The sequence below is a fragment of the Mixophyes fleayi genome, chromosome 3 (genome assembly GCF_038048845.1).
Source record: "Mixophyes fleayi isolate aMixFle1 chromosome 3, aMixFle1.hap1, whole genome shotgun sequence".
Lineage (NCBI taxonomy): Eukaryota > Metazoa > Chordata > Amphibia > Anura > Limnodynastidae > Mixophyes > Mixophyes fleayi.
Window position 1 is genome coordinate 210,280,270 of NC_134404.1, and position 27,736 is coordinate 210,308,005.

Genomic DNA, 27,736 nt, shown 5'->3' on the forward strand with positions numbered 1-27,736 from the left:
AAAAATGAAAACACTATAGTATTAACAACAATAGAAATAAAAAAAACATAGAAAAACCTACTTACATAAGTTCAGGAGTAACAAATATATATATTCTAATAGTAAAACACCAAACCTGATGTGTAGTGCTTTAGGATTACTGTAATATAAATTATCAGAACAAATCAGTTTATACCTGCTAGCAAAAGTGATAATCCATTTTCAGAGAGCTATAAAACACTGTACAAGATAAACACAATAATACAACAACAAAAACTGTCAGTATTAAGAAAGGAGGAAATGGATATGTACTCGGGCTATGTTCTGCAAACTGTCTTACATGGGTTTTACAAGATGTTAACTTTATAGTTAACAACTGTGAGAGGGCTTTTAAATATAGTAAATCCTTCCTTTAAAAAATGCAACAGATTCCATTGCAGTTGCTTATTCTCCGAAAATACCTGTTATGTTACTATCATGCTGTACTCGCATATAGGGATTGATTTGGAATTAAGACCAAATACAGCTACTGGGTTCAGACAGGGCTGCCAAGATGAATTCAGGCCCCGGTACAACAAATTCATGGGACCCCCCTTATAGTTGAGTATGCAAAAAAAAAAAAAGCAAAAAAAAAATCGGGGGTGTGGTCATGCTTTTGGGGGCGTGACAAATGCGCCATTGGGGCGTGGCTAACACATCAAAATCTCTAGGTTCTGAATTCGCCGGAGCATCACATATGTCCAAGCACTCCTGACTTTCAGGAAATCTAGCACCACAGTGTAGTATAGAAAGAATGCAGTGAGTACACAAAGAGTTCAGTCTTGGCCTGCACCTTACATTGGGCAGAACACTCACCAAAAATTGCCATTGTCCCTACTAGAATCACATTTCACATACTGTCCTGCTCTCTCCTACCTGTTCTTCTCACCTGTGGCTGTAGGTTTCTTTAGTTGCGGCTTGTCTGGATCCTGGAATGCTGAGGGCCCTATTTAGGAAAAAATGGCTACATTTAGATAATTCCAAACAACTCTGGCATTAAATTAATACCATCCACGATTAATATTTAGGCCTTCCTCCAGCTCAAACATTACAATAATGTGCCCCTTCATCATCGCCATGCCTTATGATCACACTGCGCCCTCCATGCTGCTTTTGCCCCCTTTACCTGGCTCCCCTTCATCACACTATACTATGCTGCTCCCCCCCCCGTTTTTTAACCCCTCTGTGCCATGCACCCACCCTCGTTTTTTAACCCCTCTGTGCCATGCCCCCCCTCGTTTTTTAACCCCTCTGTGCCATGCCCCCCCTCGTTTTTTAACCCCTCTGTGCCATGCTGCCCCCCTCCCATTTTTTAACCCCTCTGTGCCATGCCCCCCCATTTTTTAACCCCTCTGTGCCAAGCCCCCTCCTCATTTTTGAACCCCTCTGCGCCAAGCCCCCTTCCTCATTTTTTAATCCCCTTTGTGCCATGCCCCCCCCCCCATTTTCCTCCCTTTACTTACCTTTTCTTCTTTTCTTTCTTGATCTTCTCTGCTCCATTCAGACTGTCTGAATGCTGGGGCGTGACATGATGACGTCACACCCGGCATTCAGTCTGAATGGAGCAGAGAGGAGGGACGCCGGCGCCGCGATCACGTGAGTATGTTTTGGTTTTTTTTTAACTACCCTGCTCCCCCACCAACGACCAACACCCCCAGCCACAAAAAAAAAAAATTAGTTTTGAAAAAAAAAAAAATAGTCGTAATTAGTACCCGCTCCCCCCCCCCTCTCGGCAGCCCTGGGTGCAGAAGGGGCACCTGGATAAACCATTTTGTGTTGCAGGAGGACAATGTAAAATGCACAACCTAATTTAGAGTTGTGCGGGGGAGCAGCTTACAGTAGCTCGACTAAAATGTGTAAAAATAGATTTGGACAGTATGCAATAACATGTAGTATTTGCTCTGCATCAAAAAATATTTGCATTTGCTCCCCTTGCACTGCAAATTCTGAACAACATTTGCATCAAATTCTAAATTAGTCCTATAATGTATTAAATGTTGTATTTAAAGAGCGCGTGTCACCAGCAGACAGAGGAAGTATTTATAAAGTGCCAAAATATTATACAGTGCTGTACAATGAGAGGATCATGGTACAAAAAAAATTAGATGAAACAGAAGTTCAATATGGGAACAACTGATACATAAGGAAGCGGAATATAATTGTTGAACAAAGGACACGAAGTGCGCACAGCAGGCTGTGTGTAGTATCAATGTGAGATGTTTTGCGAGATGGATGGCTGCAATTGTAGGAAAGTCCACTTTCTGATACATAAATAGCAAAAAATTTCAGCGCTCAGAACAACACAGATCTTACTTGTGCTGGTAACTGTATGTGTAAGTCAAGAGAGTGTAGCTGGCTGACATTAGGATAACATAGATTTAATAACAAATGACATAGTATAAACAATAATGAATACAGTTGAAAATCATATATGTCAAAGCAAATTGACAGCACAATTAACGATGCTGCAAAGTCTGATTACACACAACAGTTTGTATTCATTATTTAACACTGCATGAATAATGTATTTCATGTGCTAAATATCATAGGTGAGGACAAAACAGTGGGATAGAATAATTTATTACCATGTATAATTATACCCACTAAAACAACTATAGCATATAACAATTATGGGACATCAATACAGTCTGATCTGGAAGCGGGATAATAATGGCAACAGCACTACAATAGACAAAAATTCCTAACCTATCACACTTAAGCAGGAACTATATAAGACAACAGAGCACAATCCGCCAATGACACATGCTTGTGACGAAACCGGTCGGCCAATCACACGAGTTTCCACATATAGCCACTTGCGCTCCACATTGCAAGTATTGGGACTGTGTCCTATATTCCATCTCATTATCTGATTACCTATTAAGCTTGGACACAATTAGAACTCTTAGCCTTAGTATTGCACTTATGGGCTGATCACTTCTGGGACCTTGGAACTCATGGACACTCTTTTGCTTTGACATAAATGATTTTCTACTGTATTCATTATTGTTTATACTAGAGATGGGCGGGCTCGGTTAAAACCCGCCCGAACTTTGCCTATCCGAGTATCGAGCCGAGCAGGCTCGGTACTCTCCCACCCGCTCGGATTCCAAATCGAGGCCGAACGTGACGTCGTCGAATATCGGGGCTCGGTTTTTTGAAAATGATAAATACCTGCCTCCACAGCAATCCATCGCCATTTGGCAGAGGGAGAGAGCAGGGTGTAGTCACAGGCTGATTAGAGCAGGGATAGAGAATACAATTCTGATTACAATTCTGATAACAATTGATAGAGAAGAGAGGAGGATAGAGGAGTCTTTTTTTTTTTTCAATATTTGGCACTACAAGTGCATTGGGGTGTCCCCCATTCTTTTGCATTAATATTTCTGGCTGTCAAAAGTCATATTTGTCAGCAGTATCTAAAACAATTTGTAGCACTACAAGTGCTTTGGGCTCATAATGGATTCAAAGCAGTCCACATATGAGCAGAATGAGCAATCAGGTTCTGTCACCAGTCCTGATGGTAGTGTTCCCAGTACGTCATCTGGGAAAGGCGATGTCAAACTACACAGTCTTTTAAAATCAGTCAAAAAAACACACACACACCCAAAAAAATTTACCATGTTAAAGGGAAAAAGAAGTGTAACTGAGGAAAAGTTAACTGCCGATAAAAAAAAAATTGCCAACATGCCATTCTACACACGCAGTGGCAAAGAGAGAATGAGGCCTTCACCTTTGTCTATTAGTGGCAGATCAAAAAATGTTACCGAGCCCTTTTCTTCTTCGGACACTCGTGACAAAGTAAAACCAAGTAATTTGGAGTCTAAAAGTGGTGCACAAATATTGTTACGCGTGAAAGCCGAGCTGCAAGAAAACAGTAAGGCATTAGAGGATAATATATGCTCTGAATCAGAAATGACACCAATTCCTGTGGAGAGTCCATCCACCAGTGGTATGTCTAATCGTGAGCATTCTGTTAGGGACAGTGTACCCATAAAGAAGGTTCCTTTCAGCAGTTCTGCTGATGTGTGCCAAAACAGCCCGAGTGTAGTCAGTGATACACCAATTGAGGATGCCACTTTTGAATTAGAAGAGGATGAGGGGGAGATTTGTGTAGCCGACGACGACACTAATGATAATGCTGATGATTATGATGCAGACAGATACCAAATTGCCTTTCTCAATTTCTATTTATATTCTAGACTCTATAACGGCTGAATAGTTTTCTATTTTACTCCTAGTGGAGAGGGGGTCTGATGCAGGTAGATACCAAACTACCTTGGTCCATTTATTTTTACTTCCTAATTCCACAGTCTATGCAGGCTGCTTTTTTTCTATTTAACTACAAGTGAAGGGTGTAATATACACCCAAACACGATGGCTACATTGCCAATAATCAAAGATGGAGGAGGTAGACAACCAGGCTTGTCTGTATAATTTGCAGGCAAGTGTTCACATTAAGGACAGCCTACCAGGGATTAAACTGTTTTTTTTCATAATTTATTAGCTTTAGAATTACCTCACTTATCCAATAAACTAGTGGAGCACTAAATTAGGTTATTTTAGACCAAAAAAATGTCAAAACAAAACCAAACAAAACCAAAACCAAAATCAAAACACGACGGTAATCCAGATCCAAAACCAAAACACGGGGGTCAGTGAGCATCTCTAGTTTATACTATGTCGTTTGTTAATAAATCTATTTCATCCTAATGTCAGCCAGCTACACTCTCTTGACTTAGTTGCATCATCCCACTTATAGATCCAAGCTACTATTAGACACGCATAGTTACCAGCACAAGTTAGATCTGTTATTTTGAGCGCTGAATTTTTTCCTATTTATGTATCAGGCATATAATTGTAGCTGGTGATGGGGAAAGCGGTGTGGATACTGTAAGGCAGCAGCATTATCAACCACCAAGAATAAACCAGCCATTGGTGACTGGCATTTCTGTGCAGCTACCCGTGGTATAGTACGGTTGGAACAAGGAGAGACTGTGGAAGGTGGAGACATGAAAGATGAACTAGTTATTGTAAAAATCTTCTTCTAGCAATCTAGAGGTAACCATAACTCTCCTTCACCATTTATCTTAAATGAACTGTAACAGGTGCCTAGGGGGACAAGGTCACGCAAACCGCAATTCCCTTCCTGACACCCTAGGTACTCATCCGATCCTGAGAGACAACTACGAGACACATCGTATATTTATCCACAGCAATCTGAGAGCCACACTTCTCGTCTGCTCACCCAAGCACATCTGCCTTTACTGGGGCCTGTCCTTTGGTTCCTACAGGTGAAGATACTAAGGGCTAGATTTACTAAGCTGCGGGTTTGAAAAAGTGGGGATATTGCCTATAGCAACCAATCAGATTCTAGCTGTCATTTTGTAGAAGGTACTAAATAAATCAAAGCTAGAACCTGATTGGTTGCTATAGGCAACATCCCCACTTTTGCAAACCCGCAGCTTAGTAAATCTAGCCCTAAGAGAGACGGCTTACATACAAAACCCACGAACAATCCGCTGTGCTACCTGCCAGTAACCACCTCACCAATGATCACCTTTTACTGCCCCTGGAACAGACCAACCCTGCTACTTACCTGCCCTGGGCCACCAGTATTTGTCAGTACTCTCCTAAAAACTAAAGGCCTTGCACCCAGCTAGAACCTATGGGTCTTTTCCCCCCTACTACAATATTGGGTCCTGTTCCCAACTAAACTGACCTACTCCCTAACGGAGCAGGGCCTAGTACCCAATACTTCTCCATGGGCCAAATGCGAGATCTAACAAGAAGGAATTATATTTTCCTGCTCCGCGCAGGATACTCAAACTGTTTCCGGCGTCTTCAGGTCTTTAAAACCCTACAGCCAGCATCACCTCTTCTCCTGTTCGGCTCGCTGTTCTGTAGGAGTCTTCTTGTGGTAGGGTAGCTCCTAGCTCTTACAAGGGCTCCTTGCCACTTCCGTCAGCATCCTCTTCTTTTCTTCTGGACATCCCACAACGTCCTCTCTTCAGGGCTCTGCCCTGATTGGCTCAGCTGTCCCCGGCTGTTGGGACCTGTTGGGTAGGAGAGAATGTACCTACCTGCCCCTGATCCACGGACAGGTAAGCCCACAAAACTTCTTTTCTTCGGTTCTTTCTCCAGCTTCCTCTTCTCCCTTTTGACAGGAACTTCCACTGAGCACACACTCATAGACCTTCCACTTCTCACTCTGGATACATTTTGTACTGCATGGGCATGCCTGTGGTTTTCTGCCAGCTTTGTGCTCAATATTTTTCTTTGGCATGATGCTTGCTGCTGGATGCAGAGCCAGAATGACCATAGCATGGGAATGTTTATAATGTACTGAATCCGTTTCTAACACAGATGATAACTGGAGATGCAACAGCTGTATCAGAAATTGAAAAGGCACAATTTACAAGTTTAAACTGTTCCTGCTTATCAATACAGGGATAAACGGTTGCGCTTATGTTCTCTGAGTTGCAGGGGTCTGTGGCATGGTATCCCTGCAATTCTGCTGCTGGGGGGGGGGGGGGGGGGGGTGCAGCTCATACATTTTAGGGGATATTATCCACTAAATAATTCAGGTACACATTCCATTATCGAACTGAATTATATAATGTAGAAGTGTAATTAGCACTCTCATTTATAACATCTATCTACAAAGAGAATGTAAAAGGTATTATTTGCAGTTTGTAAACTTGACCTGGAAGCAGACTGAAAATGTTCTAAATATGAAAGAACAATTTATTAAAATGTTGGCACATCATAGCATGGAACACGGTGGAATGAAATAGTCTTAAAAACCTTTTCCAAATAAATGTTACTTACAATATTTAATCTTCAGTTGAAATTATTTTGTTTTTTAGAAAGCTTTAATATTTAAAAACATAAAAATATGTGGCTTTTGGATGACAGAGTGGAAGAGAAATCACTTGCATGGTGAGTACAAAGTGTAACTATTTGTACAAAGGATAAAACACTAAAGGCCTGATTCATTAAGGCACACAAAACAAACATAGTGTTTGTTTAAATAAAAAAAATTTGGACATGCACGTCCGTATTCAAAATGGAGCGGATGTAAAGATACGTCTGTTGTTGAATATGGGTCTAGTTGCTCTCTGCTCTTACAGACAATATACTGCAGAATACATCCAATACATACGTGGAATTTAAAGTCCCAAAAGAACGCACTTTTTAACGGGAGGGCTGGCAGATTTCAGCCCGGGGGGGCAAGACTCGACTCAGCAGCCTATTTTAATCGGAAAAAATGCAGGTGGCCCAGTGACCCAGCCCAAGGTAGCCCATTATGGGAGTGGCCCAGGGACAGATGCCCCCCTGCCCCCCAGCCCAGCCCCTGTCTGTTAATAATATAGTCATTAATAACAAAACATTAAAAAAAAAAAAAATTCTCCCCCCCATAAAACACATTTATTAGAGTGTTTTGAATGTCTCCTGTACATACGGCAGGTTATTACCTTTTAAACTGGTTTCCTTTACTACTCCATGGCAGCACACCCTATGGGGTTAATCTCCCCTTGCACGCAAGTCAGGACAGGAAAGACAACACACCCGGAAGGTATATAGGGCCACGCCTCCCTCCTTCCTGTGTCTTCTAATTTTACCAAAGCTGAAAAATATCTTAATCTCATATTAGAAACAAGCAAAAACAAAAAAAAAAGAAAATAACTTAGGGAGGAGTAAAGGAAGTCAGTTTAACACGTCATAACCTGCCGTTTCCTCTTCCTCCTCCATGGCAGCATACACTATGGGGTGATGACAAAGCTACATTTCGCCTAGGGTGGGCCCCATCATATAATGTAATTGAAGCTTAAAGGGTTCAACTTGAACACATAACATATATATCACATACATACCTATACATTTATTTATTTTTTTATATTACCGCACTTTCCTTCCAAACTTGGCATCTGCTGCAACTTGGACATTACACGGACAGCATTCAGAGAATGTATGGAGGAACAGACTGCAGTCTTACATAACTCCTCCATGGAGGCAGATTCCTTCGCTGCCCATGAAGTCGTCATGGCTCCTGTTGAATATGTTCTTATGCTTTGAGGCACATCCACTTTCTTTACTATGTATCTCTTTTTAATGCAAGATTTTATCAATCTTGCCACTGACGTCTTTGAGGCTGGACCTCCTCTTTTGTTGCCGCTGATTAGAACAAAACAACTGGTTTGTATTCCTAAACTCCCGTGTCCTCTTCAAATAAAATTTTAATGGCACGGACCAAGTCCAAACAATGAAATCTCCTCTCTTGAGTTCTTTGGTTTTGGACATAAATAGGGTAGAACAATTTCTTGAATAATATGGAATTGTGATACTACTTTTGGAAGAAATTTTGGGTTGGTTCTTAGCACAACCTTATCTTTATGCATAATTAGAAAAAAGTGCCCGGAGAGCGTGTAGCTCTGAAATCCTTCTCGCTAAGGTAATTGCTACTAGGAAAAATTCCTTCATTGTTAAGTATTTCATGGGAATCTCTTCTAAAGGTTCAAAAGGTGCTTCTGTCAGGGTCTCCAACACCAGGATCAAGTCCCATGAAGCCAAAGGAGAGCGATAAAAGGGTCTTATTCTTCTTGCTGTCTGCATGACCTTCTTCACAAACTTATGTCTGGCCAACCTCCTGTGTAATAACGCTCCATGAGCGTAGATTTGAACTTAGTGTATGAACCACTAGTCCTTTATCAAGCCCATCTTGCAAGAAGCCAAGAATAGTACCTATGGATGGACCTTTTGGTTTATCAGCACCATTTTCAAAAAGTGTCCCAGATTCAATAATATGTCTTGGATGTTAACGTTTTCCTTGCATTTAAAAGTGTAGTGATTACTCTACCAGAGAAACCTTGACATTGTAAATATCTCCTCTCAGTAGGCATGCCGGTAATCTCCAGATCACTGGGTTTGGATGGTTTATCAGACCTTGATGAATCAGATCTGGCTGTAGTGGAAGGAACCACGGTTTCTGCACCACTAGTTGTAATACCTGAGGAAACCAAGCTCTGTGGGGCCAAAAGGGTAGTATTGCAATAACTGTTACCCTGTCCCTTCTTATTTTCTTCAACACTTGAGGGATTGTGAATGTTGGTGAAAACACATAGCCCAGATTGAATTGCTATTTATTGAAAAGGCATCCACAGCCTCTGCTTCTTTGTCCATGTGCCTGGCATAAAACCTCTTTGTCTTGGTATTTTGTGAGATCACCATGAGATCCACTTGTGGATGACCCCACCTTTCTACAAGCTTGTAAAATATATGTTTACTCAATAACCATTCTCCTGGGTGCATGATGTTTTGGCTTAAACAAATCTGCACTGGTGTTGATGGTATCAGACTTCCCAAATTGTGCTCTGCCCACAGCAGTAGAGGCTTTACTTCCTTCATCATGAAGTGGAATTTTGTGTCCCCCTGATGATTTAAATAAGAAACTACTGTCTGGTTGTCTAAGTGTATTCTGACATGCTGACCTATAATAAGATCCTGGAAGTAAATGCATGCTTTGACCAAAGCCTTCATTTCCCTTATGTTTGAGGGTAGAATGGCTATCTCTTCCTGCCACTGGTCCTGCGCCAGTTGTAATGACTATTTGTTCATGATCTGTAAAGGATCTGCCGCTTTCCAAAGTGCTGTTTGCAGACCACCACTGCAGATCCTGTCTCACCTCCTTTGATCCTGTGCTGTTCTGCTCCACTTGGACAGAAAATTTAGTTGAAAACTTATCTGTAGTCTGGCCCATGGCACCACCTCTATGGCTGATGCCATGAGACCTAATACTCTGAGGCAGTCTGTTGCTGTGCTGCAAGGTGTTCTTCTGAGACACAACACTTCCTGTTTTAATGGTTTTTTTCAGGTGTCATAAAAGCCCTACACATACCAAAAAATTATATCCTCTGTGTTTGATATAAATGACTCTTCTTTTCATTTATTATCCAGCCATGGTCTATCAGGGCTTGTACCACATGACGCATAACTCCTTTTGCATCTTCTACTGAAGATGCTGCTATTAGGATGTCGCCTAGGTAAGGCCATACTGATATGCCCTCCTTTCTAAGTTTGCCCTGACCACAACTAGAACTTTGGTGATGTCAACAGTCCAAAGGGGAGACATTTGTACTGATTAATGACAGTTGAAAATTGCAAACTTGAGAAATTTCTGATGTCCTGCATAAATTGGAATGTGGAGACATGCATTCTTTAGATCTACTGATGTAAGTAATGTTCCTACCTCCATTGAATTGAGGATGGTTCTTACCGAGTCCATTTTGAATCTTCTGGTATTAAGGTGTTTGTTGAGGCCTTTTAAATCTAGTATTATCCTCCTCTCTTTTCTACTATGAAAATCTTCGAATAAAAGCCTTTTCCGTTTTGTGTCTCTGAAACTTTGTAAAGGACTCTCTGATTCTGCAATATCCTTATATTTTGCTTCACTAGCACCTGCTTTTCTCTGCTTCTGAAATGTGGTGATGTTTAAAAACCCCTTGTGGAGGTTGAGATAGGAACTCCAGGGTGTAATCTAGCTGTATTGTAGAAAGTACTCACTCGTCTGTTGTGGTTAATGCCCATTAAAAAATGTACAATTCTGCATCCTACTTTTACATCTAACACTGAGTGGGTCTCTCTGGCATCATTGAGAAAAATATTTTGCAGAGCCTTGCGGCTCCCTGCCTCCTTGCTGGCGGAAAAACACCTTGAAGTGCCAGACTGAGCGTCTTGTGTAACCTTTCCCAGGTCTATGAAGACTTACTTCTCAATACTCTGAATGTGGGCTTGATCCCCCTGAATGCCTGAGGAGAAACCTTTTGGTAAGTCTATTTTGGATCCGCCAGCCATGGGCTTAACCATAATGCTCTTCTTATATCTACCAAGGAAGCCATGCTCCTAGAAGCTATTTTAATTTTTTCCAGATCTCCTATTCTATACACAATGCTCCACTCCTGCTTTTGGAAATATGTTCACGATTTTTGCTTCCAGCATGCCCCGCATGTGCGGGACATCACAATGTCAATTCCCAGAATGTTTTCCTTAAGACAGAGGCAAGAAAAACAGCCACCATAGCTGTGGAAGGAGGCAACAAGGGCAAAGGTATCACCAGTGAAGAGAAGATGTCCTATGTTATGCAGCTCTCTTAGCTACCGAAAGATGCAAGCTCCTATATGGAGGGTGTCACTCCGAAGTTGGTGCCATGCAGGCTCATAATATGGCTGCCAGAGGATTCATGCTCCCATATGGAAAGTGTCACTCCGATTTTGTGCTATACAGGCTCATATGGCTGCCCGGAGGATGCAAGCTCCCATGGAGGGCGTCAAGCCCTGAGTAGGCCGGTCCCACTACCTGTGCACTGATAAACTCAAGTGCAATTGCCAGACTTTTAGGAGGAGAAAACTCCTCCTGTTCCTTCTGGCCATCGTAGTAGGTAAAAGAGAAAAAAACAATAAACCTGAACTGCCTAACTTTACTACAATGACAGGAAAGAAGACACAGGAAGGAGGGTGGTGTGGCCCTATATACCCTCTAGGTGTGTATTCTTTTCTGTCCTGACTCACATGCAAGGGGGGATTAAACCCATAGAGTATGCTGCCATGGAGGAATAAGAAAAAAATGCAAATGTTCTTGTGTGCATACGCGACTGTCACCATGTACCTTCGGCTCAAAGCTTGAAGTGGGTAACACGTTTACATTGACTACGTGCATATGGCCAGTCCCCTTTCCGCCCCTGAAATCGCTGTAGTAAGGGTCCTTTGTGCTCAAGAATGAACTGAATGCACTGGCGTATAGTTTGAGTCTGGCCATGCACAGGAAATTTAAAATAAAATGCCACATTTCTTCATCTGTGTTCCTTGATGAATCAGGTCCTGAGAGTACATATTTGACAACTAGTCTTTAGAATATATACTCCGTTTCAATTATGTTTTCCATAAATATAAACTTAATAGATTAAGTCTGTGATATGTAAATTGCTTTATATTATTATATATTTTAGATTTAGGCCCTTTCTAAATCTTCATCTGCATGTCACTGCAAGTTTTTGTTGTGCGTGATAAATGCATATGTGAAAACATTCCACATGTTGTGACTCTGTTGTGGATTTTCTGAGAAATAACTTTTCGCAAGTAAAGAGGTTTGTTGTTGAAACATGTAAATGCTATCTTTTTAATGTATGTGAACAGTGGCCATTATATTTTTCCTATTGTGATAGACCTAACAAAATTGACTACAATGGTGTCAGACTTATCGGAGATGGTAAGAAGAGGACAATTATTGGAACCCATCAGTACACAAGTTCCGTTTCATGACTACAAAAAAGCACTACAAGCTAGCATGGATACTTACAGCAACAAGCATGTACTAATCATGAAGTAATACAATCCGGAGACATGCATTGAGAGTTGAATCTTGTGGGCACCCCCTAATGTAAAAGACAAATGCAATTACAGAAGAAAAGTACATTTTCAGCGAACCAAAGTCCATGCTGTAAACAATTTCTTTGAAAATTAAGTATTGTCATTACTGCTATTGTAGAATATGTGCCAATTGCGTCATATTCATTATTTGTGAATTTGTTCAAATTATTAATTTATAAATGATTTCTTTGTACTAATTATATGTCTCTAATTCTGCTCATTATCACTGATCTATTGTAGTCCAATTTCAATTATATAAATTTTTTTATGCAAATATGTGTCTGGTTAACTCACAAAGGTGTAGCATATTGTTTGAAACAAAACTATGCTAAAAGAGTTAGGGTTCCGTATGAAGCTAAAAACACAGGAAATTATTGGACTTTCAAGGAAATGTGTAACTTTATCTAGCCTTGCCGCCTTAACGGACATCATCTACTTTAGTCTATTCATCGCTGAGCTTATTGCTTTAATAGAGCAGGCAATCAAAATAGAATCAATTACCCATACGATTTAACCAAAGTCTCCTGACGGACACCTCAGTAGTCGGAGTCACTTGCAGTCAGCATCCTGCGCCCATTGGACATCTCCAACGTCGAGATGCAGGCAAGTCTGCTTCTGTTTAAATAATTTTTTTACAGATTTGGATTTTAATTGGAGGAGTCCTCTGTGTTATTATTATCATCATTTGTTAGGCGCCACAAGGTTTCCGCAGCGCCGCACATAGTACAAACAGTAGACTATACAGGGTATAACAGTACAGAACAATAAACAAAAAGTACCAATACTTCAGAAACTCCAGGCAGGCAGATGCAATAGACACGGAGCAGAAGAACGGGTAAGGAGACAGGAGGGAAGGGGGCCCTGCTCATACGAGCTTACATCCTAAGGGAGGGTTGACAGACCAGGCACAAGAGGAGCCGGTTGAGGCAATGGGAGAGAGGGGATAATGAGCGGAGGAGATAGGGGTTAAGTGGATGAAAAATGATTACCACCGGTATATGTGTAGCAAGCTGTCTTGTGCTGTGTTACCATGGAAACATGGGGTTAAGCTAAGGTTAGCCTCTGTAGAAAGAGACAGGAAGGAGAAAAAAGGCAGCGATAGGTGCTGGGAGCCAGAAACGTGTGTGGCATCAGAGGGAAAGAGAGGGGTCTGAGAGGGAAGTTTGATAGTTCTGGCATCCCTGTGTCTGCTTGCACACTCTGTCTATCTAGCAAAGAAGTTATTGGGTGTAGTGTTGCAGAGGAAAGTCTTGCCGCTGGATCCCTGCAGAGAATCCGCTATCTTTTAGCCTGAGGAATATTACACAGCAAAGCAAGCCCATGTGGTGAGAGTGAGTCTCCAGCTATAACTGAATTTGATGTGAGCATAGAGGGACAGCTAGCAAGATCAAGCTTACAGGTAGTCCACTACCCAAAAGCAGCTTCGACCATCATCTAATGCCAGGACTGTGATTATTGCGATAAATCATTGTTAATTTATATGTTTCACACTGTGTGTCAAGGAGTTGCAAGAGAATTTGGCCACAAATGAATGCATGTGTGGTGGCCATCCTGTTTGTCTTTACTTTCCACTGTACTGTTGCCATTGCCCCACTTACCCAGTCTAGAACCTTCTCCTTTTTAAATCTGCCTTACCCACTTACGTCCCCCAAAAATAAACACCCATTTGATTGTTCATAACCACAGTGTGTGGTTCCTTATTATTCAGAGGGTTAGTGTGGTCAGGTACAAGGGGCAACCAATTCAACTGGAAGGAAAAAAAATGTTAAAAGGATAACTAAAGAGGAAAACAAGACAATAAATAATGTAAAATAGAACACATAATAGTGTTCACAAATCTCTAATGGTACATCGAAAGTTCCAACACTTTTCTATTACTTCTGTAACAAAGGGTCAATTGGCATTATGGTCAGGACCTGCAGCTCAGATAGTTAGGAAGTTAGGATGCACACAGAGGACCTGATTTGGAGTTAGAAGCAAAAAAAAAAAAAAAAAAGGAGTAACTTTCTACCTGGACAAACCATGTTGCAGTAGAGGGGCAGGTAAATTTAAAATGTACAGACAGATTTATAGTTGGGATATGGCATGTCTTAGATCAACTTTAATTTCAGTGTAAAAATAAAGCTCTCCAGTATTTGTGTGCTACTTGAAAAAAGACAATATTTTCCTTGCGTGCTTAAAAAAAAAAATAAGTCAATTTGTACACCTTGCATATTGTGCAGGTGCAAAGTTGCTCCTTTGCTTTTTTCCTAATTCAAAATCAGGCCCGGAGTGTACAAAGAATCATAGCAACATCAACACATTTTAGAGATTTACAAAAATGGTTACAACTAGATGGCAAAACATTATGCTACAACTACAGCAAATGACTAAAAAAAACAAACATATGAATGAACAAGCAGTATAAACTTTTATTTTCCTGTGCATTATAAAATTTTAACAGTCCCTTCAGGACCAAGTGTTTCAGCTCACACGACCAGACCAGTTTTCATATCCACTCTATAAAAGTTGTCTTTGCCGCAAATAACGTTTTTTTTTTTTTTTTAGTCTGAGCAATTTTATTTTGCAGGGAGAAACTGCTTCTTTTTGGTATCATATTATGATAAATACATATATTTAATAGCAAAAATAGGAAAATGATGCACATTGCACAATATTTTATTTGTATGCAGCTAGTATCAACACACATATATTATTTATTTTATGTTTTGATTACACTAATTTATGGTTGTTGCAATAATGTGTGTGTTTTTATTTTTCTACTTTTCACATTCCCTTTTAGACCTTATTTGTTCTTTCTAGTTTAAAATTCATGACATCTAAAATAATGATAAATCCTTTTAAACATGGGCAGAGCTAATTAGAACCAGGTGCTCTCCCTCCTGTATGGAAACCCCAAGGATTAAGTCACAAAGATTTCTAGGGGAACTGGGGTTCATCACTTGCATAGCTCCTATGAATGGGAAGTATATAGCATATGTCGGTAACATCCTGATGTATGAATAGGTTAGTGTCGGATATGCTTTTTATACAACCAAGCATTAAAATCGGGAACTGAAGTGTAGTAGTTAGTACATTTTCAGAACTTTGAAAGTGAAACACAGAACACAAAACTGTAGTTTATATTTTATGTGCAAAGTGACAAAACAAAAAATTCAACATAAAATTAGCTCTTCTTCGTTGTCCCTTATTTAGTACAACAGGTTCTTTTATCATTTCTTTACAGTATACATATATTAGTTGATTAAAACAACTTGTACTGTGGTTTGTGATACAAACACTTGAGCCTGCTAATCCTGGTTAGATAGGTACTTAATTGAAACATTTACATGTAAAGAAACTTAACAGATTAACAAAATTGTACCAAATTACAAATACAGTAAAATCACAAGTAAAAGAATGTACAGTAAATATTCTAACAAAATTCATGTTTGCAACATATAAAATAAATGTCCTTGCCCAATGTGTTACTAGCACAAATTAAAAAAAAAAAAAAAAAAAAAAAGTGCTTATGTTATTGGTTACCTTTTTATATTTTACAAAATATATTTTAGTATCAGTAGTGCTAACAGGGAGAAACAAAATTAGACTTTTTTTTTTTAACAGTTCATGCTAAATAAGTCAAGAACAGCTACCCTGTTTTAGTAATATTTTATTTGAGAAGCCACATTAGGTGGGGAATTCAACTAGATGCATGGTGCCGCGATGTGTCTTCGGAACAATCCCTGGAGCCACGTTGCCTTCATCTTTTAACTCCGATCTACACTCATTTTCCTTCGTGTCCCATAGAGATGTAAGGAGAAAATGAGCGGAGATTCTGTACCGTATTGGCCGACAATGTGTGCAGCCGGACCTAGAGGCGATGTCCGGTGGCACCTTTGCGATCAACTGAATCTGAACCTGGAATTTTGAGCCTTATGAATAACGCCTGCAGTCCCTAACCAAAAACCCGAACACAAACACACATTTACAAGCTGGTAAGCTGAAAGCCCTATGTACAATATAAGTGCAGTAGATAAAATAAAATTACAATTGTAATAGGGTGTGATTTACTCCTTATTTTAAACATCTACAGATCCCCTATAAGAGTAGATTTCAACCATATACTCATATATACATGTATAACAAAAATATTTTCCTATACAAGACAAACATATGACTATACATATGCATATATACATACACACACACTAACTACATTATTCCTTCATGTACTTATCTTAATGCAAAATTACATTTAGCCATTATTTTATTTTCAGACTTGAAAACTAATATATTAGTGATGTGCATTAATAAAAAATAATGTTACATTACCAAGAGGTTGAGTATTTATGAGCAACATGCATTAAACACTTCTGAACAAAATGGCTACCATTTCCTGCTGTATTAACTTTTTGGACTGTTTTAAGTATTTATAGATAAGTTTTTCATCCATGCTTTAAATTACAAATTTGACATATTTAATTCATCCGTTGCTAGTAATTACCTAAACCAAATTGTTTAACTGTTTCTTGGTTTTAAATAAGTCAACATTGGCGGGAACAGTGAATTGTCAATTATCCCTACAACAGGGATGGTTTCCCAGGCAAAGATTACATATACGACATCATTATCAATGCAATGAATACTATATCAAGCTTGCTTTGAACATTATGCTTATTTTCATTCTTTGGGCTTCGGTTTTATAAACCATTCAGCATTGGGATTTAGTTGAGAAAGATCTTTCATATACGTTGTATCTTCAAGACAGCGTTCCCCTAGAGTAACCAAAATTAGAGGTTACAAAACTTACAAGCATCAAAGAAATGCATATCATTATTTCTTAATGCCAGTATTAAAATATTTTACAAAGTACTGCCAGAATTGTCTGCATCAGTCTTGCTAGTCATTTAAAGTATTTCAGCAGTAACATAACTAAGAGGTTCTTTGGTGACTATACTTGACTATAGTGAATAGCGTGTGCAGGCGATAGACTACTAGTCTATCTCCAGAATTAAATTGTGGCCATTGCTTATATATGAAAACTAAGAAATATAGTGTGCTAATACTGGGCGGCTGACCTATACTTTTCTAATGACGTGAACAGATAAAACATTTAGCCATCATAAATCTGTCCTCATTTATAAAAATGAGGATAATAAAAACTGGAAAAAATTGTGTTCTCATTCGTAGGTTGTTCATTTAGCCTATGGGAACTACGTATCAAGGACTTTAGTGTGTTGGTGTTTTGCCTCCCTGATAGGATGATGTTAATCAAGTACCTTATGTTGTAAATCATACATATCTTACAAATAACTTCACTTTATTATTCATTTTGTTTGATGCGGTTTTGTTACATTAGGAAGTGCATTTGTAGTCTGCAGGTGGCATTGTGACCCATTCACCAGAGGCAGAAATCTAGAATGAGCTAAACAATCAATCAAAATTTTCATCCTATCAGTGTTTTTGCTAATAAATGCATGACTATTACTATAATGCAAATGGAGAATCCTAAACTTTGTTATTTGAGGGATAGCTATACCTTTAAAGGCTTGCAATATAAAATGCATGTGGGATAGAAATACACAGGCTGAATATCCCTTATGAAGGGGTGTAAGAATTGTTATTTTAATCAAAACCAAGATCTAGCATGGTCTTCATCATGGCTGCGTGAAGATTGGTGGGCCCAAGGCGAGGATTACAGGAACGGAAATTGTATTCCAAAACAGAGTATATCAAGTTTGCTTGACAGCAAGAATGTTTCCTCTATGATTACTACATTTTTAGGATTTGAGGGGCAGTTTCAGAGAATCGGGATAGTATTGGACCTTGAGCCAGGTTTATGTTTAGGCTTCAATTTAGGTCTTGGGCTAGATCTAGGATTAAAACTTGATGTAGGATCACAATTAGGACTTTATCTGAATACTAAACCTTAGGCTGTCTAACATTACATTTAGCCTAGGATGTTTCTTTCACTTTTTAACATTGCTTTTCATTTGAAAGAGCGACAACTCTCATAGGGGGTAATATAACAGGTGTCATTAAAAGGCTTCATTGACATTTTCCTCAAAGTTCTACATTGTATAAAGCACTCATCCCTTAGTCTCAAGCCAGTGACAAGCCAGTGTTTACAAATAAACATTTATTTTGTTTCCCACACTTAACATAAAAATGAGCACTTTGAGCAGATAGTGATCCATCATATACAAATCAGGCATTTTTAAATTTGAAACATAATGGGGGGTATTCAATTGTTAGCGTTAACGGAAAAAAAACGAGCGCTCAAAAAATATTACCGTATATACGGTAATATTGCGCAAAAAAGCGCGTTAATACGGTAGTTTACTCGCGGAATTTCAGCTTGCCGCTCAGGGAGCGCTCGTTTTTTTCCGTTAACGCTAACAATTGAATACCCCCCAATGACTCATATTCTCCTGCTTTGTTATCCTCAGCAAGTATGCATTCAAAATTACAGAACAAAATTTAAATACAGAAATGCAATGTACTTACCAATATTTCCTCCAATTTCATATAAGCTAACTTCTTCTTTCTTTAAAAGTGTTGTTGTGCCACTGAGAATATAAAAAGGCTATTTAGTATATTAAAAAAACCAAAAACAAGTATAATGCAAAAAAAACCCTACAAAAGTATTTGATTTATTTAATTCAATACACTATTCAAAATTCTGCACTGAAAAAAAATCGCAACCCAACATAATAATGATTTAAAAATGAGCAGACATTTGCTCTTCCTTCTTTACTACCATTTCCCAGTTGATAAACGGATTTTTAGCAAACCACGGTTATTATTGTTTTTCTGATTCCTTACTGATGAAGAACCAGCATTAAAACTTAGCAGTTTACATTCGGGCTCTAGGCTGTGAGCCCTGAAATACTCATCCGTGCTCACACAGTGAGTGGACGCGAGCCATAAGCTGTGGTGTAATTATTAAACGCCACCAAATGGCAGATGCTCCCTGCTGTGACCTCCTGTAGCCCCTCCCTCTCCCTCAACCATTAATGATTGCCTGGGGAAATGGTGGTAGAAATGGGAAACATACACAATTATTATTATTCCACTTGGTATTTGTAACAGGAAATCTTAGAATATCATCATATGATGTCACAGGAATTTCCTTGCAGGGTACAAAGCACATGTTAAATGTATGGGAGCCTTGATTCAGGTCTGTAATATAAAGCGTTATTACACTGCTAAAATATTCATGTACATGTACCTTATCAGGTATCTTCATGCCTGAAAGAGCTAAGCCAAGGTACCCCAAACCCAGTCCTCAGGGCTCCCCAACAGTGCAGGTTTTCCGGATCACATGTGACATAATTAGGACCACCTGTGGATCTGTTACACTGTGTCAGTCAGTAATGAATACACCTGTGCTCCAGCAAGGAGATATGGAAAACCTGCACTGTTAGGGAGCCCTGAGGACTGGGTTTGGGAAACCCTGAGCTAAGCAATAACATTTTGGCAATAATTCAGAAAATATTTACTCTGATTTTTTTTTCCTACTTTTCTCTTATATTCATAAAATAAAAATAATATTCCATATGATACTAAATGAAAGCCTTCTCTCTTCTAAAAAAAAAAGTATTATAAAATTCGCCTTCTTAGACTTATGAAAAAAAAGTAGCATAAAAATGCAAAAAAATTATTCTAGTTATTATGGTGCAAACTCCCTGCGGTCATTAACGGATTAAAAACATATATAGGCACCAATTGGGTCTGTTATCGTGTTAGCTGGGTGGGAGAGGCATTGCATAATTTATTTTTTTACAGTATGTAATTTCCTAGTATTAATTAAAGGGAAGTGTACCATGGAGCCTTAAACTGCCTAAAAGACTTTTGGACAGCCCCTTCTTGTTGCCCCAATAGTGTCCTCCATCAAGTAGTACTTAAGCAGGGCAACTCTTCCATTGGACCTCTGTAGTTAAACATTTGTAACCACTGTTCTAAGGGGCATATTCAATTGACGGCGGGATCGCCGAAAACCCCGCGCTCTAAAAATATTACCGTTAATACGGTAATTACTCGCTGAATTTCAGCTCGCAGCTCCCTGAGCTGCGAGCTGAAATCCACAGAGTAAATTACCGTATTAACGGTATTTACGTGCAGGATTACCGTGTTAAAGGTAATATTTTTAGAGCGCGGGGTTTTCGGCATTCCCGCCGTCAATTGAATATGCCCCTAAGAGTAGGATCTCTCCTTACAGTTGCCAAGACTGGGTGTATAATTCCAACCTGCCCAGTCTAAAAGTGTGTAATCACTGTGGCACCTGACTGGACAAAGATCAAAGCCAATCCAACCAGCATTTGGTAAATGCCACCAATTACTAACACAGAATGCTATGCATGGCTGTGACACTCTAGTTCTATAAGTGCTGGAGCGACTGGAAACAATGTAATTCTATTGGATCCTGAGGCAGTGACCCTCATTGAAGTAATTAGGATGTGGTACGACTGAAGGCGAAAAAAAGTGTGGTCAATAGTGGACTACCCAAACTGGGTTCCAGAGCATAAAAGGTTAGGATAATCTTGCTCTTCATTAATCATTACATTGTGCCTCTGGAAAGGTGCAACATTATTATTCAAAACATGAAAACATAAAAAATGTTAATAGTAACAAGACTGGTAAGAAATGTGTTATTACTTTATGCAATTCAATGGTTTTGTGCTGCTCAGCCCAATTCTGGGCAGCACGGTGGCTAAGTGGTTAGCACTTCTGCCTCACAGCACTGACGTCATGAGTTCAATTCCTGACCATGGCCTTATCTGTGAGGAGTTTGTATGTTCTCCCCGTATTTGCATGTGTTTCCTCCGGGTGCTCCGGTTTCCTCCCACACTCCAAAACATACTAGTAGGTTAATTGTCCGCTATCAAAATTAACCCTAGTCTCTCTCTCTGTCTGTCTGTGTATGTATGTTAGGAAATTTATACTGCAAGCTCCAACAGGGCAAGGACTGATGTGAGCGAGTTCTCTGTACAGCGCTGCGGAATCAGTGGTGCTATATAAATAAATGGTGATGATAATGATATTGATGAACGTCTGAACATTTATGCAAGCTCAAGAATTGCAGTAGAGGTAACAAGGAACTTAATCTGCCCACATATCTGGAACAGGAAAGATGTGGCAAAATAATTCTGTTACTAGGAAACAGATTTGAGTAATTTACAAAACACTAAAAAACATATATGTCAGTGTTATTTGGGAATGAGAACGGACTTACTAATAAAATCATTAGCAAAATTAAATTGCTTTTTAAAATTCAAAAAAGTACTTTATAATACTTAGTAAGCTTTATCTGATAAATTATGGTAATTTAATTTGTGTTTCATGACTTGATGCAACACTATGGGGGGGTATTCAATTGTAGGCGGGATTGCCGAAAATCCCGCGGTCCACGCAGGATTACCGGTATTACGGTAATCCTGCGCGGAAAAACCGTTAATACGGTAATATACTCGCTGGATTTCAGCTCGCAGCTGAGGGAGCTGCGAGCTTAAATCCAGCGAAAGATTACCGTATTAACGGTAAGAGTTTTTCCGCGCTCGATCCCGCGGACAATTGAATACCCCCCTAAGACTACACTTTTCATTTTTAGGAACTTGTTTACATTTTTTTAAAAAAACAGCTAAATGTTCTTCTATCCAATCAAAACAAAAATTATTCTAGTTTCCACAAACATTTTGTATATATTTTATAACAAAGGCAGATGTCGGAAAGAAAAATGTTTATGCCAACACTTCCAAGGCACATTTTGCTATGGATATCGAAAGGCTGTAAGCTGCATTCTTCATGTGTCAATCTTGGCTTTAAAATTAATTTTATTCCATTAGGTGGCTAAAGCACAATTTCATTTTAGTGCAGTATCGAAGTCCTAAAATGTCCATTTTTACACGGTAACAGCAGTACATAAAGTAGGTCATAGGATCAGCAGTCTTGCTCTGCTGTGTGGCTTGAAATTATATTGTAACTTTAGGTATGATGACAGTTGCATTCTTTGACTTTGTCATGTCACAACTGTCAATCTGTAATGAATTGTCAAACAGTGACCTTTGCTGCATGAAAGGGACATCAGAGGCTGTTTAGCCTATTTCCATTCGAGGACACAAATGTATAGCCCAAAACTTTCCACTGGGTCTAAGAATTAAAATAACACCATTATATTGCAGTCATAAATGATATACCTCTCTTGATGGAGAAAGCGGGCTAGGATGTCACCAGCTTTTAAATCTTCAGTTAGCTGTACCGCCATAGAGATTTTGGAAAACTGAGGGGCTTGTACCCGTATGAATCCCTGAGGTATATCGTTCTGAAACAGCAAAGAAAAAAAACAATTTAAGAGTTAAACTGGATTTAATTTATGCATGTATACAGAAACAATACTATAAACGCAACCATATACAGCATCATGTAATTACTGGTACTAACTATATCTAATATAAACGTATTCCTTCTAAAACTTTTAAAAATTCTACTTTTGCAGACTGTCTACTTATGCAGTGGCAGTCACTAATCAAACTCTGTAAATGTCGGCACATAACCTGCTGACATGAAAATGTCAGCAGGCTAAGTGTTGACACTTGCATTGTGTCTACAGGTGGACAATGTCGTCAGTGTGATTGGCGACATTCACAATGCTGACATTAAAAAGACCAATGCCACCGGGTCTGGTGGCATTGGTCTTTCACAATGTCGCCAGTCACAATGCCGACATTAAAAGACCAATGCCACCAGACCCGGTGGCATTGGTCTTTTTAATGTCAGCATTGTGAATGTCACCAATCACACTGACAACATTTGAATTGTGAAGACAGGTAGATAATGTTATCAGGGCCACCTTAACTACATTATGGGCCCCCGGGCAATGCAGTGCACCGGGGCCCATAGTATGTATGCATGTATGTATGTATGTATGTATGTATGTATGTATGTATATATATATATATATAAACACATACATAGTCCACCTGTCTACACAATACAATTGTCGACATTTACAGTGTCGGAATGATGTACCCTACCCCTATTTTAGTTGTACAAGTAACTGACTATTACTTGGCTAACGTGTCTATTAACTCTCACAATGTAATCGCAATACACATAATATGGGCGAAACCAAGTTGCTGCGCGTTCCCAGCCACAGTAGCTCCTCCCATGTTTCTTTGCGGAATCGAAGAGCTCTGAACTGTGTGCATTTCAGGCTCCAGAGGTGAGTTGCACTTGGGGAAATACAGTCACTACACAAAAATGTAGTATTTTTATATGTGTTTGAACATCATGTGTGTGGCATAATATGAAGTGGGCAGGCACAACTCTGTGTGGCATTACATGAACTGAGGGCCTAATGAAATGTGCTACCCACAGCATCACCGGAGAAGACTGCAGTGTTACTCCCAACCAATACCACACAAAAAATTTAAGACCTAGAATGCCTTGCACATGAGACAGCATTCTAGGGTACCAAAATTAAAACCTGTTCAGATGGGAAAGTAACTGTGATGTTCCCTTCTCCCATGAAAAGGAAGTTACAGAGCATGTGCAGTGGAAGCATAAGCAACAGAAGTGTGCAGAAGCCGGCTGGCCAGGTCATAGGTAAGGGAGGTGCGGGGGGAAGGGGGAGACTCGCGAATAAGAGGGGGGATTGATTACATGAAAGTAGTGCTAGACACATATCCTGGGTGGTGCTAGTCACGCATGGCAAAACTAAATTCTGTAATACAAAGACAAATAAAAACAAAACTCCAAAAACAAAATACAAATATAATTAAATAATTGAGAATGCAAAGTGCAGGTCATGACTAATATAACACACTTTAAAAGTGCAATGCAAATAGAAAAATGTAGCAGAATAAATAATTATATTCGTTATATTCCACTAGAGGGCATATAAATAATGTAAAAAAAACAGGAGAGAAAAAAAGTTAGGAGTATTCAGAGTTTGGCGGAATAGATGATAACACATTGACAATTAGGAGGAATTAATTTGGGGATTTTATATTCATTTTAACCCCAAGCAGCCATTCAAATTTATATATGTTAAAATGATCCCATTTATTAGAGCTGTATCAGAGTACTGGTTTAATACAAAATATGATTTCACACCAGCAGAATGGATTTTTATTAATATATCTCTTAAAAAAATTAAGAAATACTTTTGGCAGTCACACGATTGTGGTTTTCTAACATTATAGCACAGTATTTTGCAACCCCCCAACAGTTCAGGTTTTCCAGGTCACAAGGGAAATAATTATACCACCTGTGGAGCTGTTACAATGTATCAGTCAGTAATGAATACACCTGTGCTTCAGCAAGGAGATATGGAAAACATGCACTGTTGGGTTTGGGAAACACTGTTCTAGCATTAAAATGTGCCAACTACAACAAAATTACTTGGCTAATTTTAGAATTATTTAAATACGGTTTATTTACATATACCATTCATCCGTGCCACACTAAAGCTTTCCATTTCAATTCTCTGCTAAATAGACACAGACACACACACGTTCATTTTGTCAGAAGCCAATTAACCCACCAGTATGTTTTTGGACTTATATGTGTATATATATATATATATATATATATATATATATATATATATATATATATATATATATATATATATATATATATATATATATATATATATGTATATGTATATATATATATATATATATATATATATATATATATATATATATATATATATATATATATATATATATATATATATATGTATATATATATATGTATATATATATATATATATGTATATATATATATATGTATATATATATATATATATATGTATATATATATATATATATATATGTATATATATATATATGTATATATATATATATATATACATATATATATACACACATATACATATACACACACACGCACATATATGCACACATATACATGCACATATATACACACACATATACATACACACACTCTTCCATGACCATGCTTACATCACTACTGTTTCTTTCTGTCTTCTCATGCTTCTCCCGGTCATATGCCATTCTCTTCAAGAGCTTCTTCATAGCTTTTTCCTTTGAAGATTTCTTCTGGTGGACAATGTTTTGCTTTCTTACTTGTGCAACAATAAACTTAGGAATCTGTTTGCAAACAAAAACAAAAAAACTAAAAAACTATGACATTTCAAATCCATTAAATGTTGAATAACTCACGATTATTAAGTTCTATTATTACACTCTGACATTATTTATTAATGTAGTAATCATTACTGGGGAACAGGACCCCAGGAGCCACATACAGCTATAGGTCCTCTGACAAGGAGTCATTTTTCTCCCAATGACCTCCTGAACAACAACAAGTCTAAAACAAAACTGCAGCAAGGTAATACAGTCATACATTATTTATGTTGGAACAACGTGTTTATACATTTCTTTCTTTCGGACACTGATTAATAGAGTGTATGTATAATACCTATAGTGAGTAAAGAGAGTGCCATTCTGTAAGTATAACATTTTTTTTGTACTCACTTATTCTGTACTACTTTAATATGGGGAGTGCAACACAGCTGAACAGCTATACTTATTATGAGGCTGTACATGGTAGCTCTGTTGCCTGGGATTCCTCTGTCAATCATTTGCCTAGATTAGTATCCAGCATGCCTCCTCAAAAAAGACAGGTAAGGATTAACAATGGTGCCATGCTTGCTAAATCTTTTATAATGAAAATAAAATAGTCTACATGAGGTGTCCCTTGTAATTGCCAATCAGGTGTGTGGCTTGGCTTAATCAGGAACATAGCCCAAAATGTCCCGGATTTCCAATTGGGAATGGTGTGAGATAGGTGTACCAATTTTGTGTGGGGAGGATGCTGTGAAAGTTAGGAAGAAGCCAGTTTTTTTCCCACATGTGACAATTGGATAGCTTATAATGGTGGTCATGCATGGCAGCACAGTACCTTAGTGGTTAGCATTTTCTATCTTTCAGCACTGGGGTCATAAGTTCGATTCCTGGCCATGGCCTTTTTTATGTGGAGTTTGTATGTTCTCCCCGTGTTTGTGTGCGTTTCCTCCAAGCTCAAACAGGGCAGGGTCTAATGTGAGTAGGTTCTCTGTACAGCGCTGTGGAACTAGTGGTGCTATACAAAGCAGATGATAAGGACACTCGCTGAATGGATCAATGCTCAATAGAGCTATAGTAAATAAGAATTTCTCAACATCAAGTTAAAATATAAACCATATACTGCTTGTAGGAGTACATAGTAAAATAATAATGCTGATCCCTAGTTGCCTGCACATTTTGGCACATCTGCACCTATCTTATGTAAGGACAGCAAGGTTCAATATGTACAACAATTTTAAAAGCCATGCAAAAAGGGGTAGAACAAAGAACTGTAGATCAAAAAATTCAGAAAAGCACGGGTGTTTCAACAAGTGGTGGGGACAGCTAGGGGCGAAATCTATTATGTTCTGCCCTTGAGAGCATATGGTTACTCTTTAAGCTTAGCATGGATAAAACTTATTTTTTTAAAACCCTTTAACTGCATGAAGCCTTGCATAAATATTCACATATAGTTATGAAAGGTGGACACAGATGCACTCCACCCTAATTCTCCTCTTCTTCAACCCGCTACTTGGCTGCCATGGTCGCCTCCAAGTAGCCATACGGGCAATGCAGTGCTATCACATGCAGCCAATCATTGTAAGGGGCTCAGCACACTAGGAGCTCCGGACTGGCTCCCTACAAATTATAGTGCAGAAAGATCCATACTGCTGTGACGATTATAGGTGCAGTCACGCTGAATTTGTAAAACATTTATTAGAATTGGTCTTGACCTCTGCTTTGACCACTGCCTACTCTCTGAATTGCTGCTTACCCTGGCCACTGCTTTGAATTCTGACCACTCTGTCTGGATTGCTGCCTGTCTTGGCTTCTGCACTGTGCTCAGACTGTTCTCTGGATTACTGCCACTCTGACGCATTTATCAGTCTTCGATTACTCCCTGGAAGCTGCCTGACTACTGTGCAGACTTAGACCCATTCCTTCTTCTGGCTTGTTTGAGTACCTGCATTTCTTGTATACAGTCAGTATCATTTAATAGGTGTCTCCCATATTTCCAGTGCCAGGGTCAGTTTTGGAATAAGCCTTTACTACTACAGCCCTGAGAGCTGGGGACAACCAAGTCCTATTGTTCAACTGTTAAAAGGGGCTACTAATCGGTGAAGGCCAGCGGGTTCTAGAGGTTCATTCTGGGAATTTGACATCTGTACTACCACAAATAATGCCCGTTGTCTACTGGATATTACCAACTGAGCC

The 27,736-nt window shown here is 39.0% G+C and overlaps 2 protein-coding genes across 3 annotated transcripts in view; one reads left to right on the forward strand and one right to left on the reverse strand.

The window, feature by feature from the left end:
- Positions 1-12,641, forward strand: part of LOC142144348 (enoyl-[acyl-carrier-protein] reductase, mitochondrial-like) — an 86,438-nt gene extending 73,797 nt beyond the window's left edge. The window contains exons 9-10 of the mRNA XM_075203057.1: positions 6,888-6,960; positions 12,239-12,641. Of these exons, the coding sequence (XP_075059158.1) occupies positions 6,888-6,960; positions 12,239-12,402 (237 nt within the window). The 3' untranslated portion in view covers positions 12,403-12,641. The remainder of the gene's footprint in view (positions 1-6,887; positions 6,961-12,238) is intronic.
- Positions 12,642-15,557: 2,916 nt separating this feature from the next.
- The window catches only part of ARHGAP18 (Rho GTPase activating protein 18), a 127,780-nt gene continuing 115,601 nt past the window's right edge, over positions 15,558-27,736 (reverse strand). For both annotated transcript variants that reach the window (XM_075203059.1, XM_075203058.1), the window contains exons 12-15: positions 25,418-25,564; positions 22,622-22,746; positions 18,933-18,994; positions 15,558-17,200 (exon numbers count right to left, since the gene is read on the reverse strand). In XM_075203059.1, coding sequence (XP_075059160.1) covers positions 17,106-17,200; positions 18,933-18,994; positions 22,622-22,746; positions 25,418-25,564 — 429 coding nt within the window. In that variant the 3' untranslated portion in view covers positions 15,558-17,105. The remainder of the gene's footprint in view (positions 17,201-18,932; positions 18,995-22,621; positions 22,747-25,417; positions 25,565-27,736) is intronic.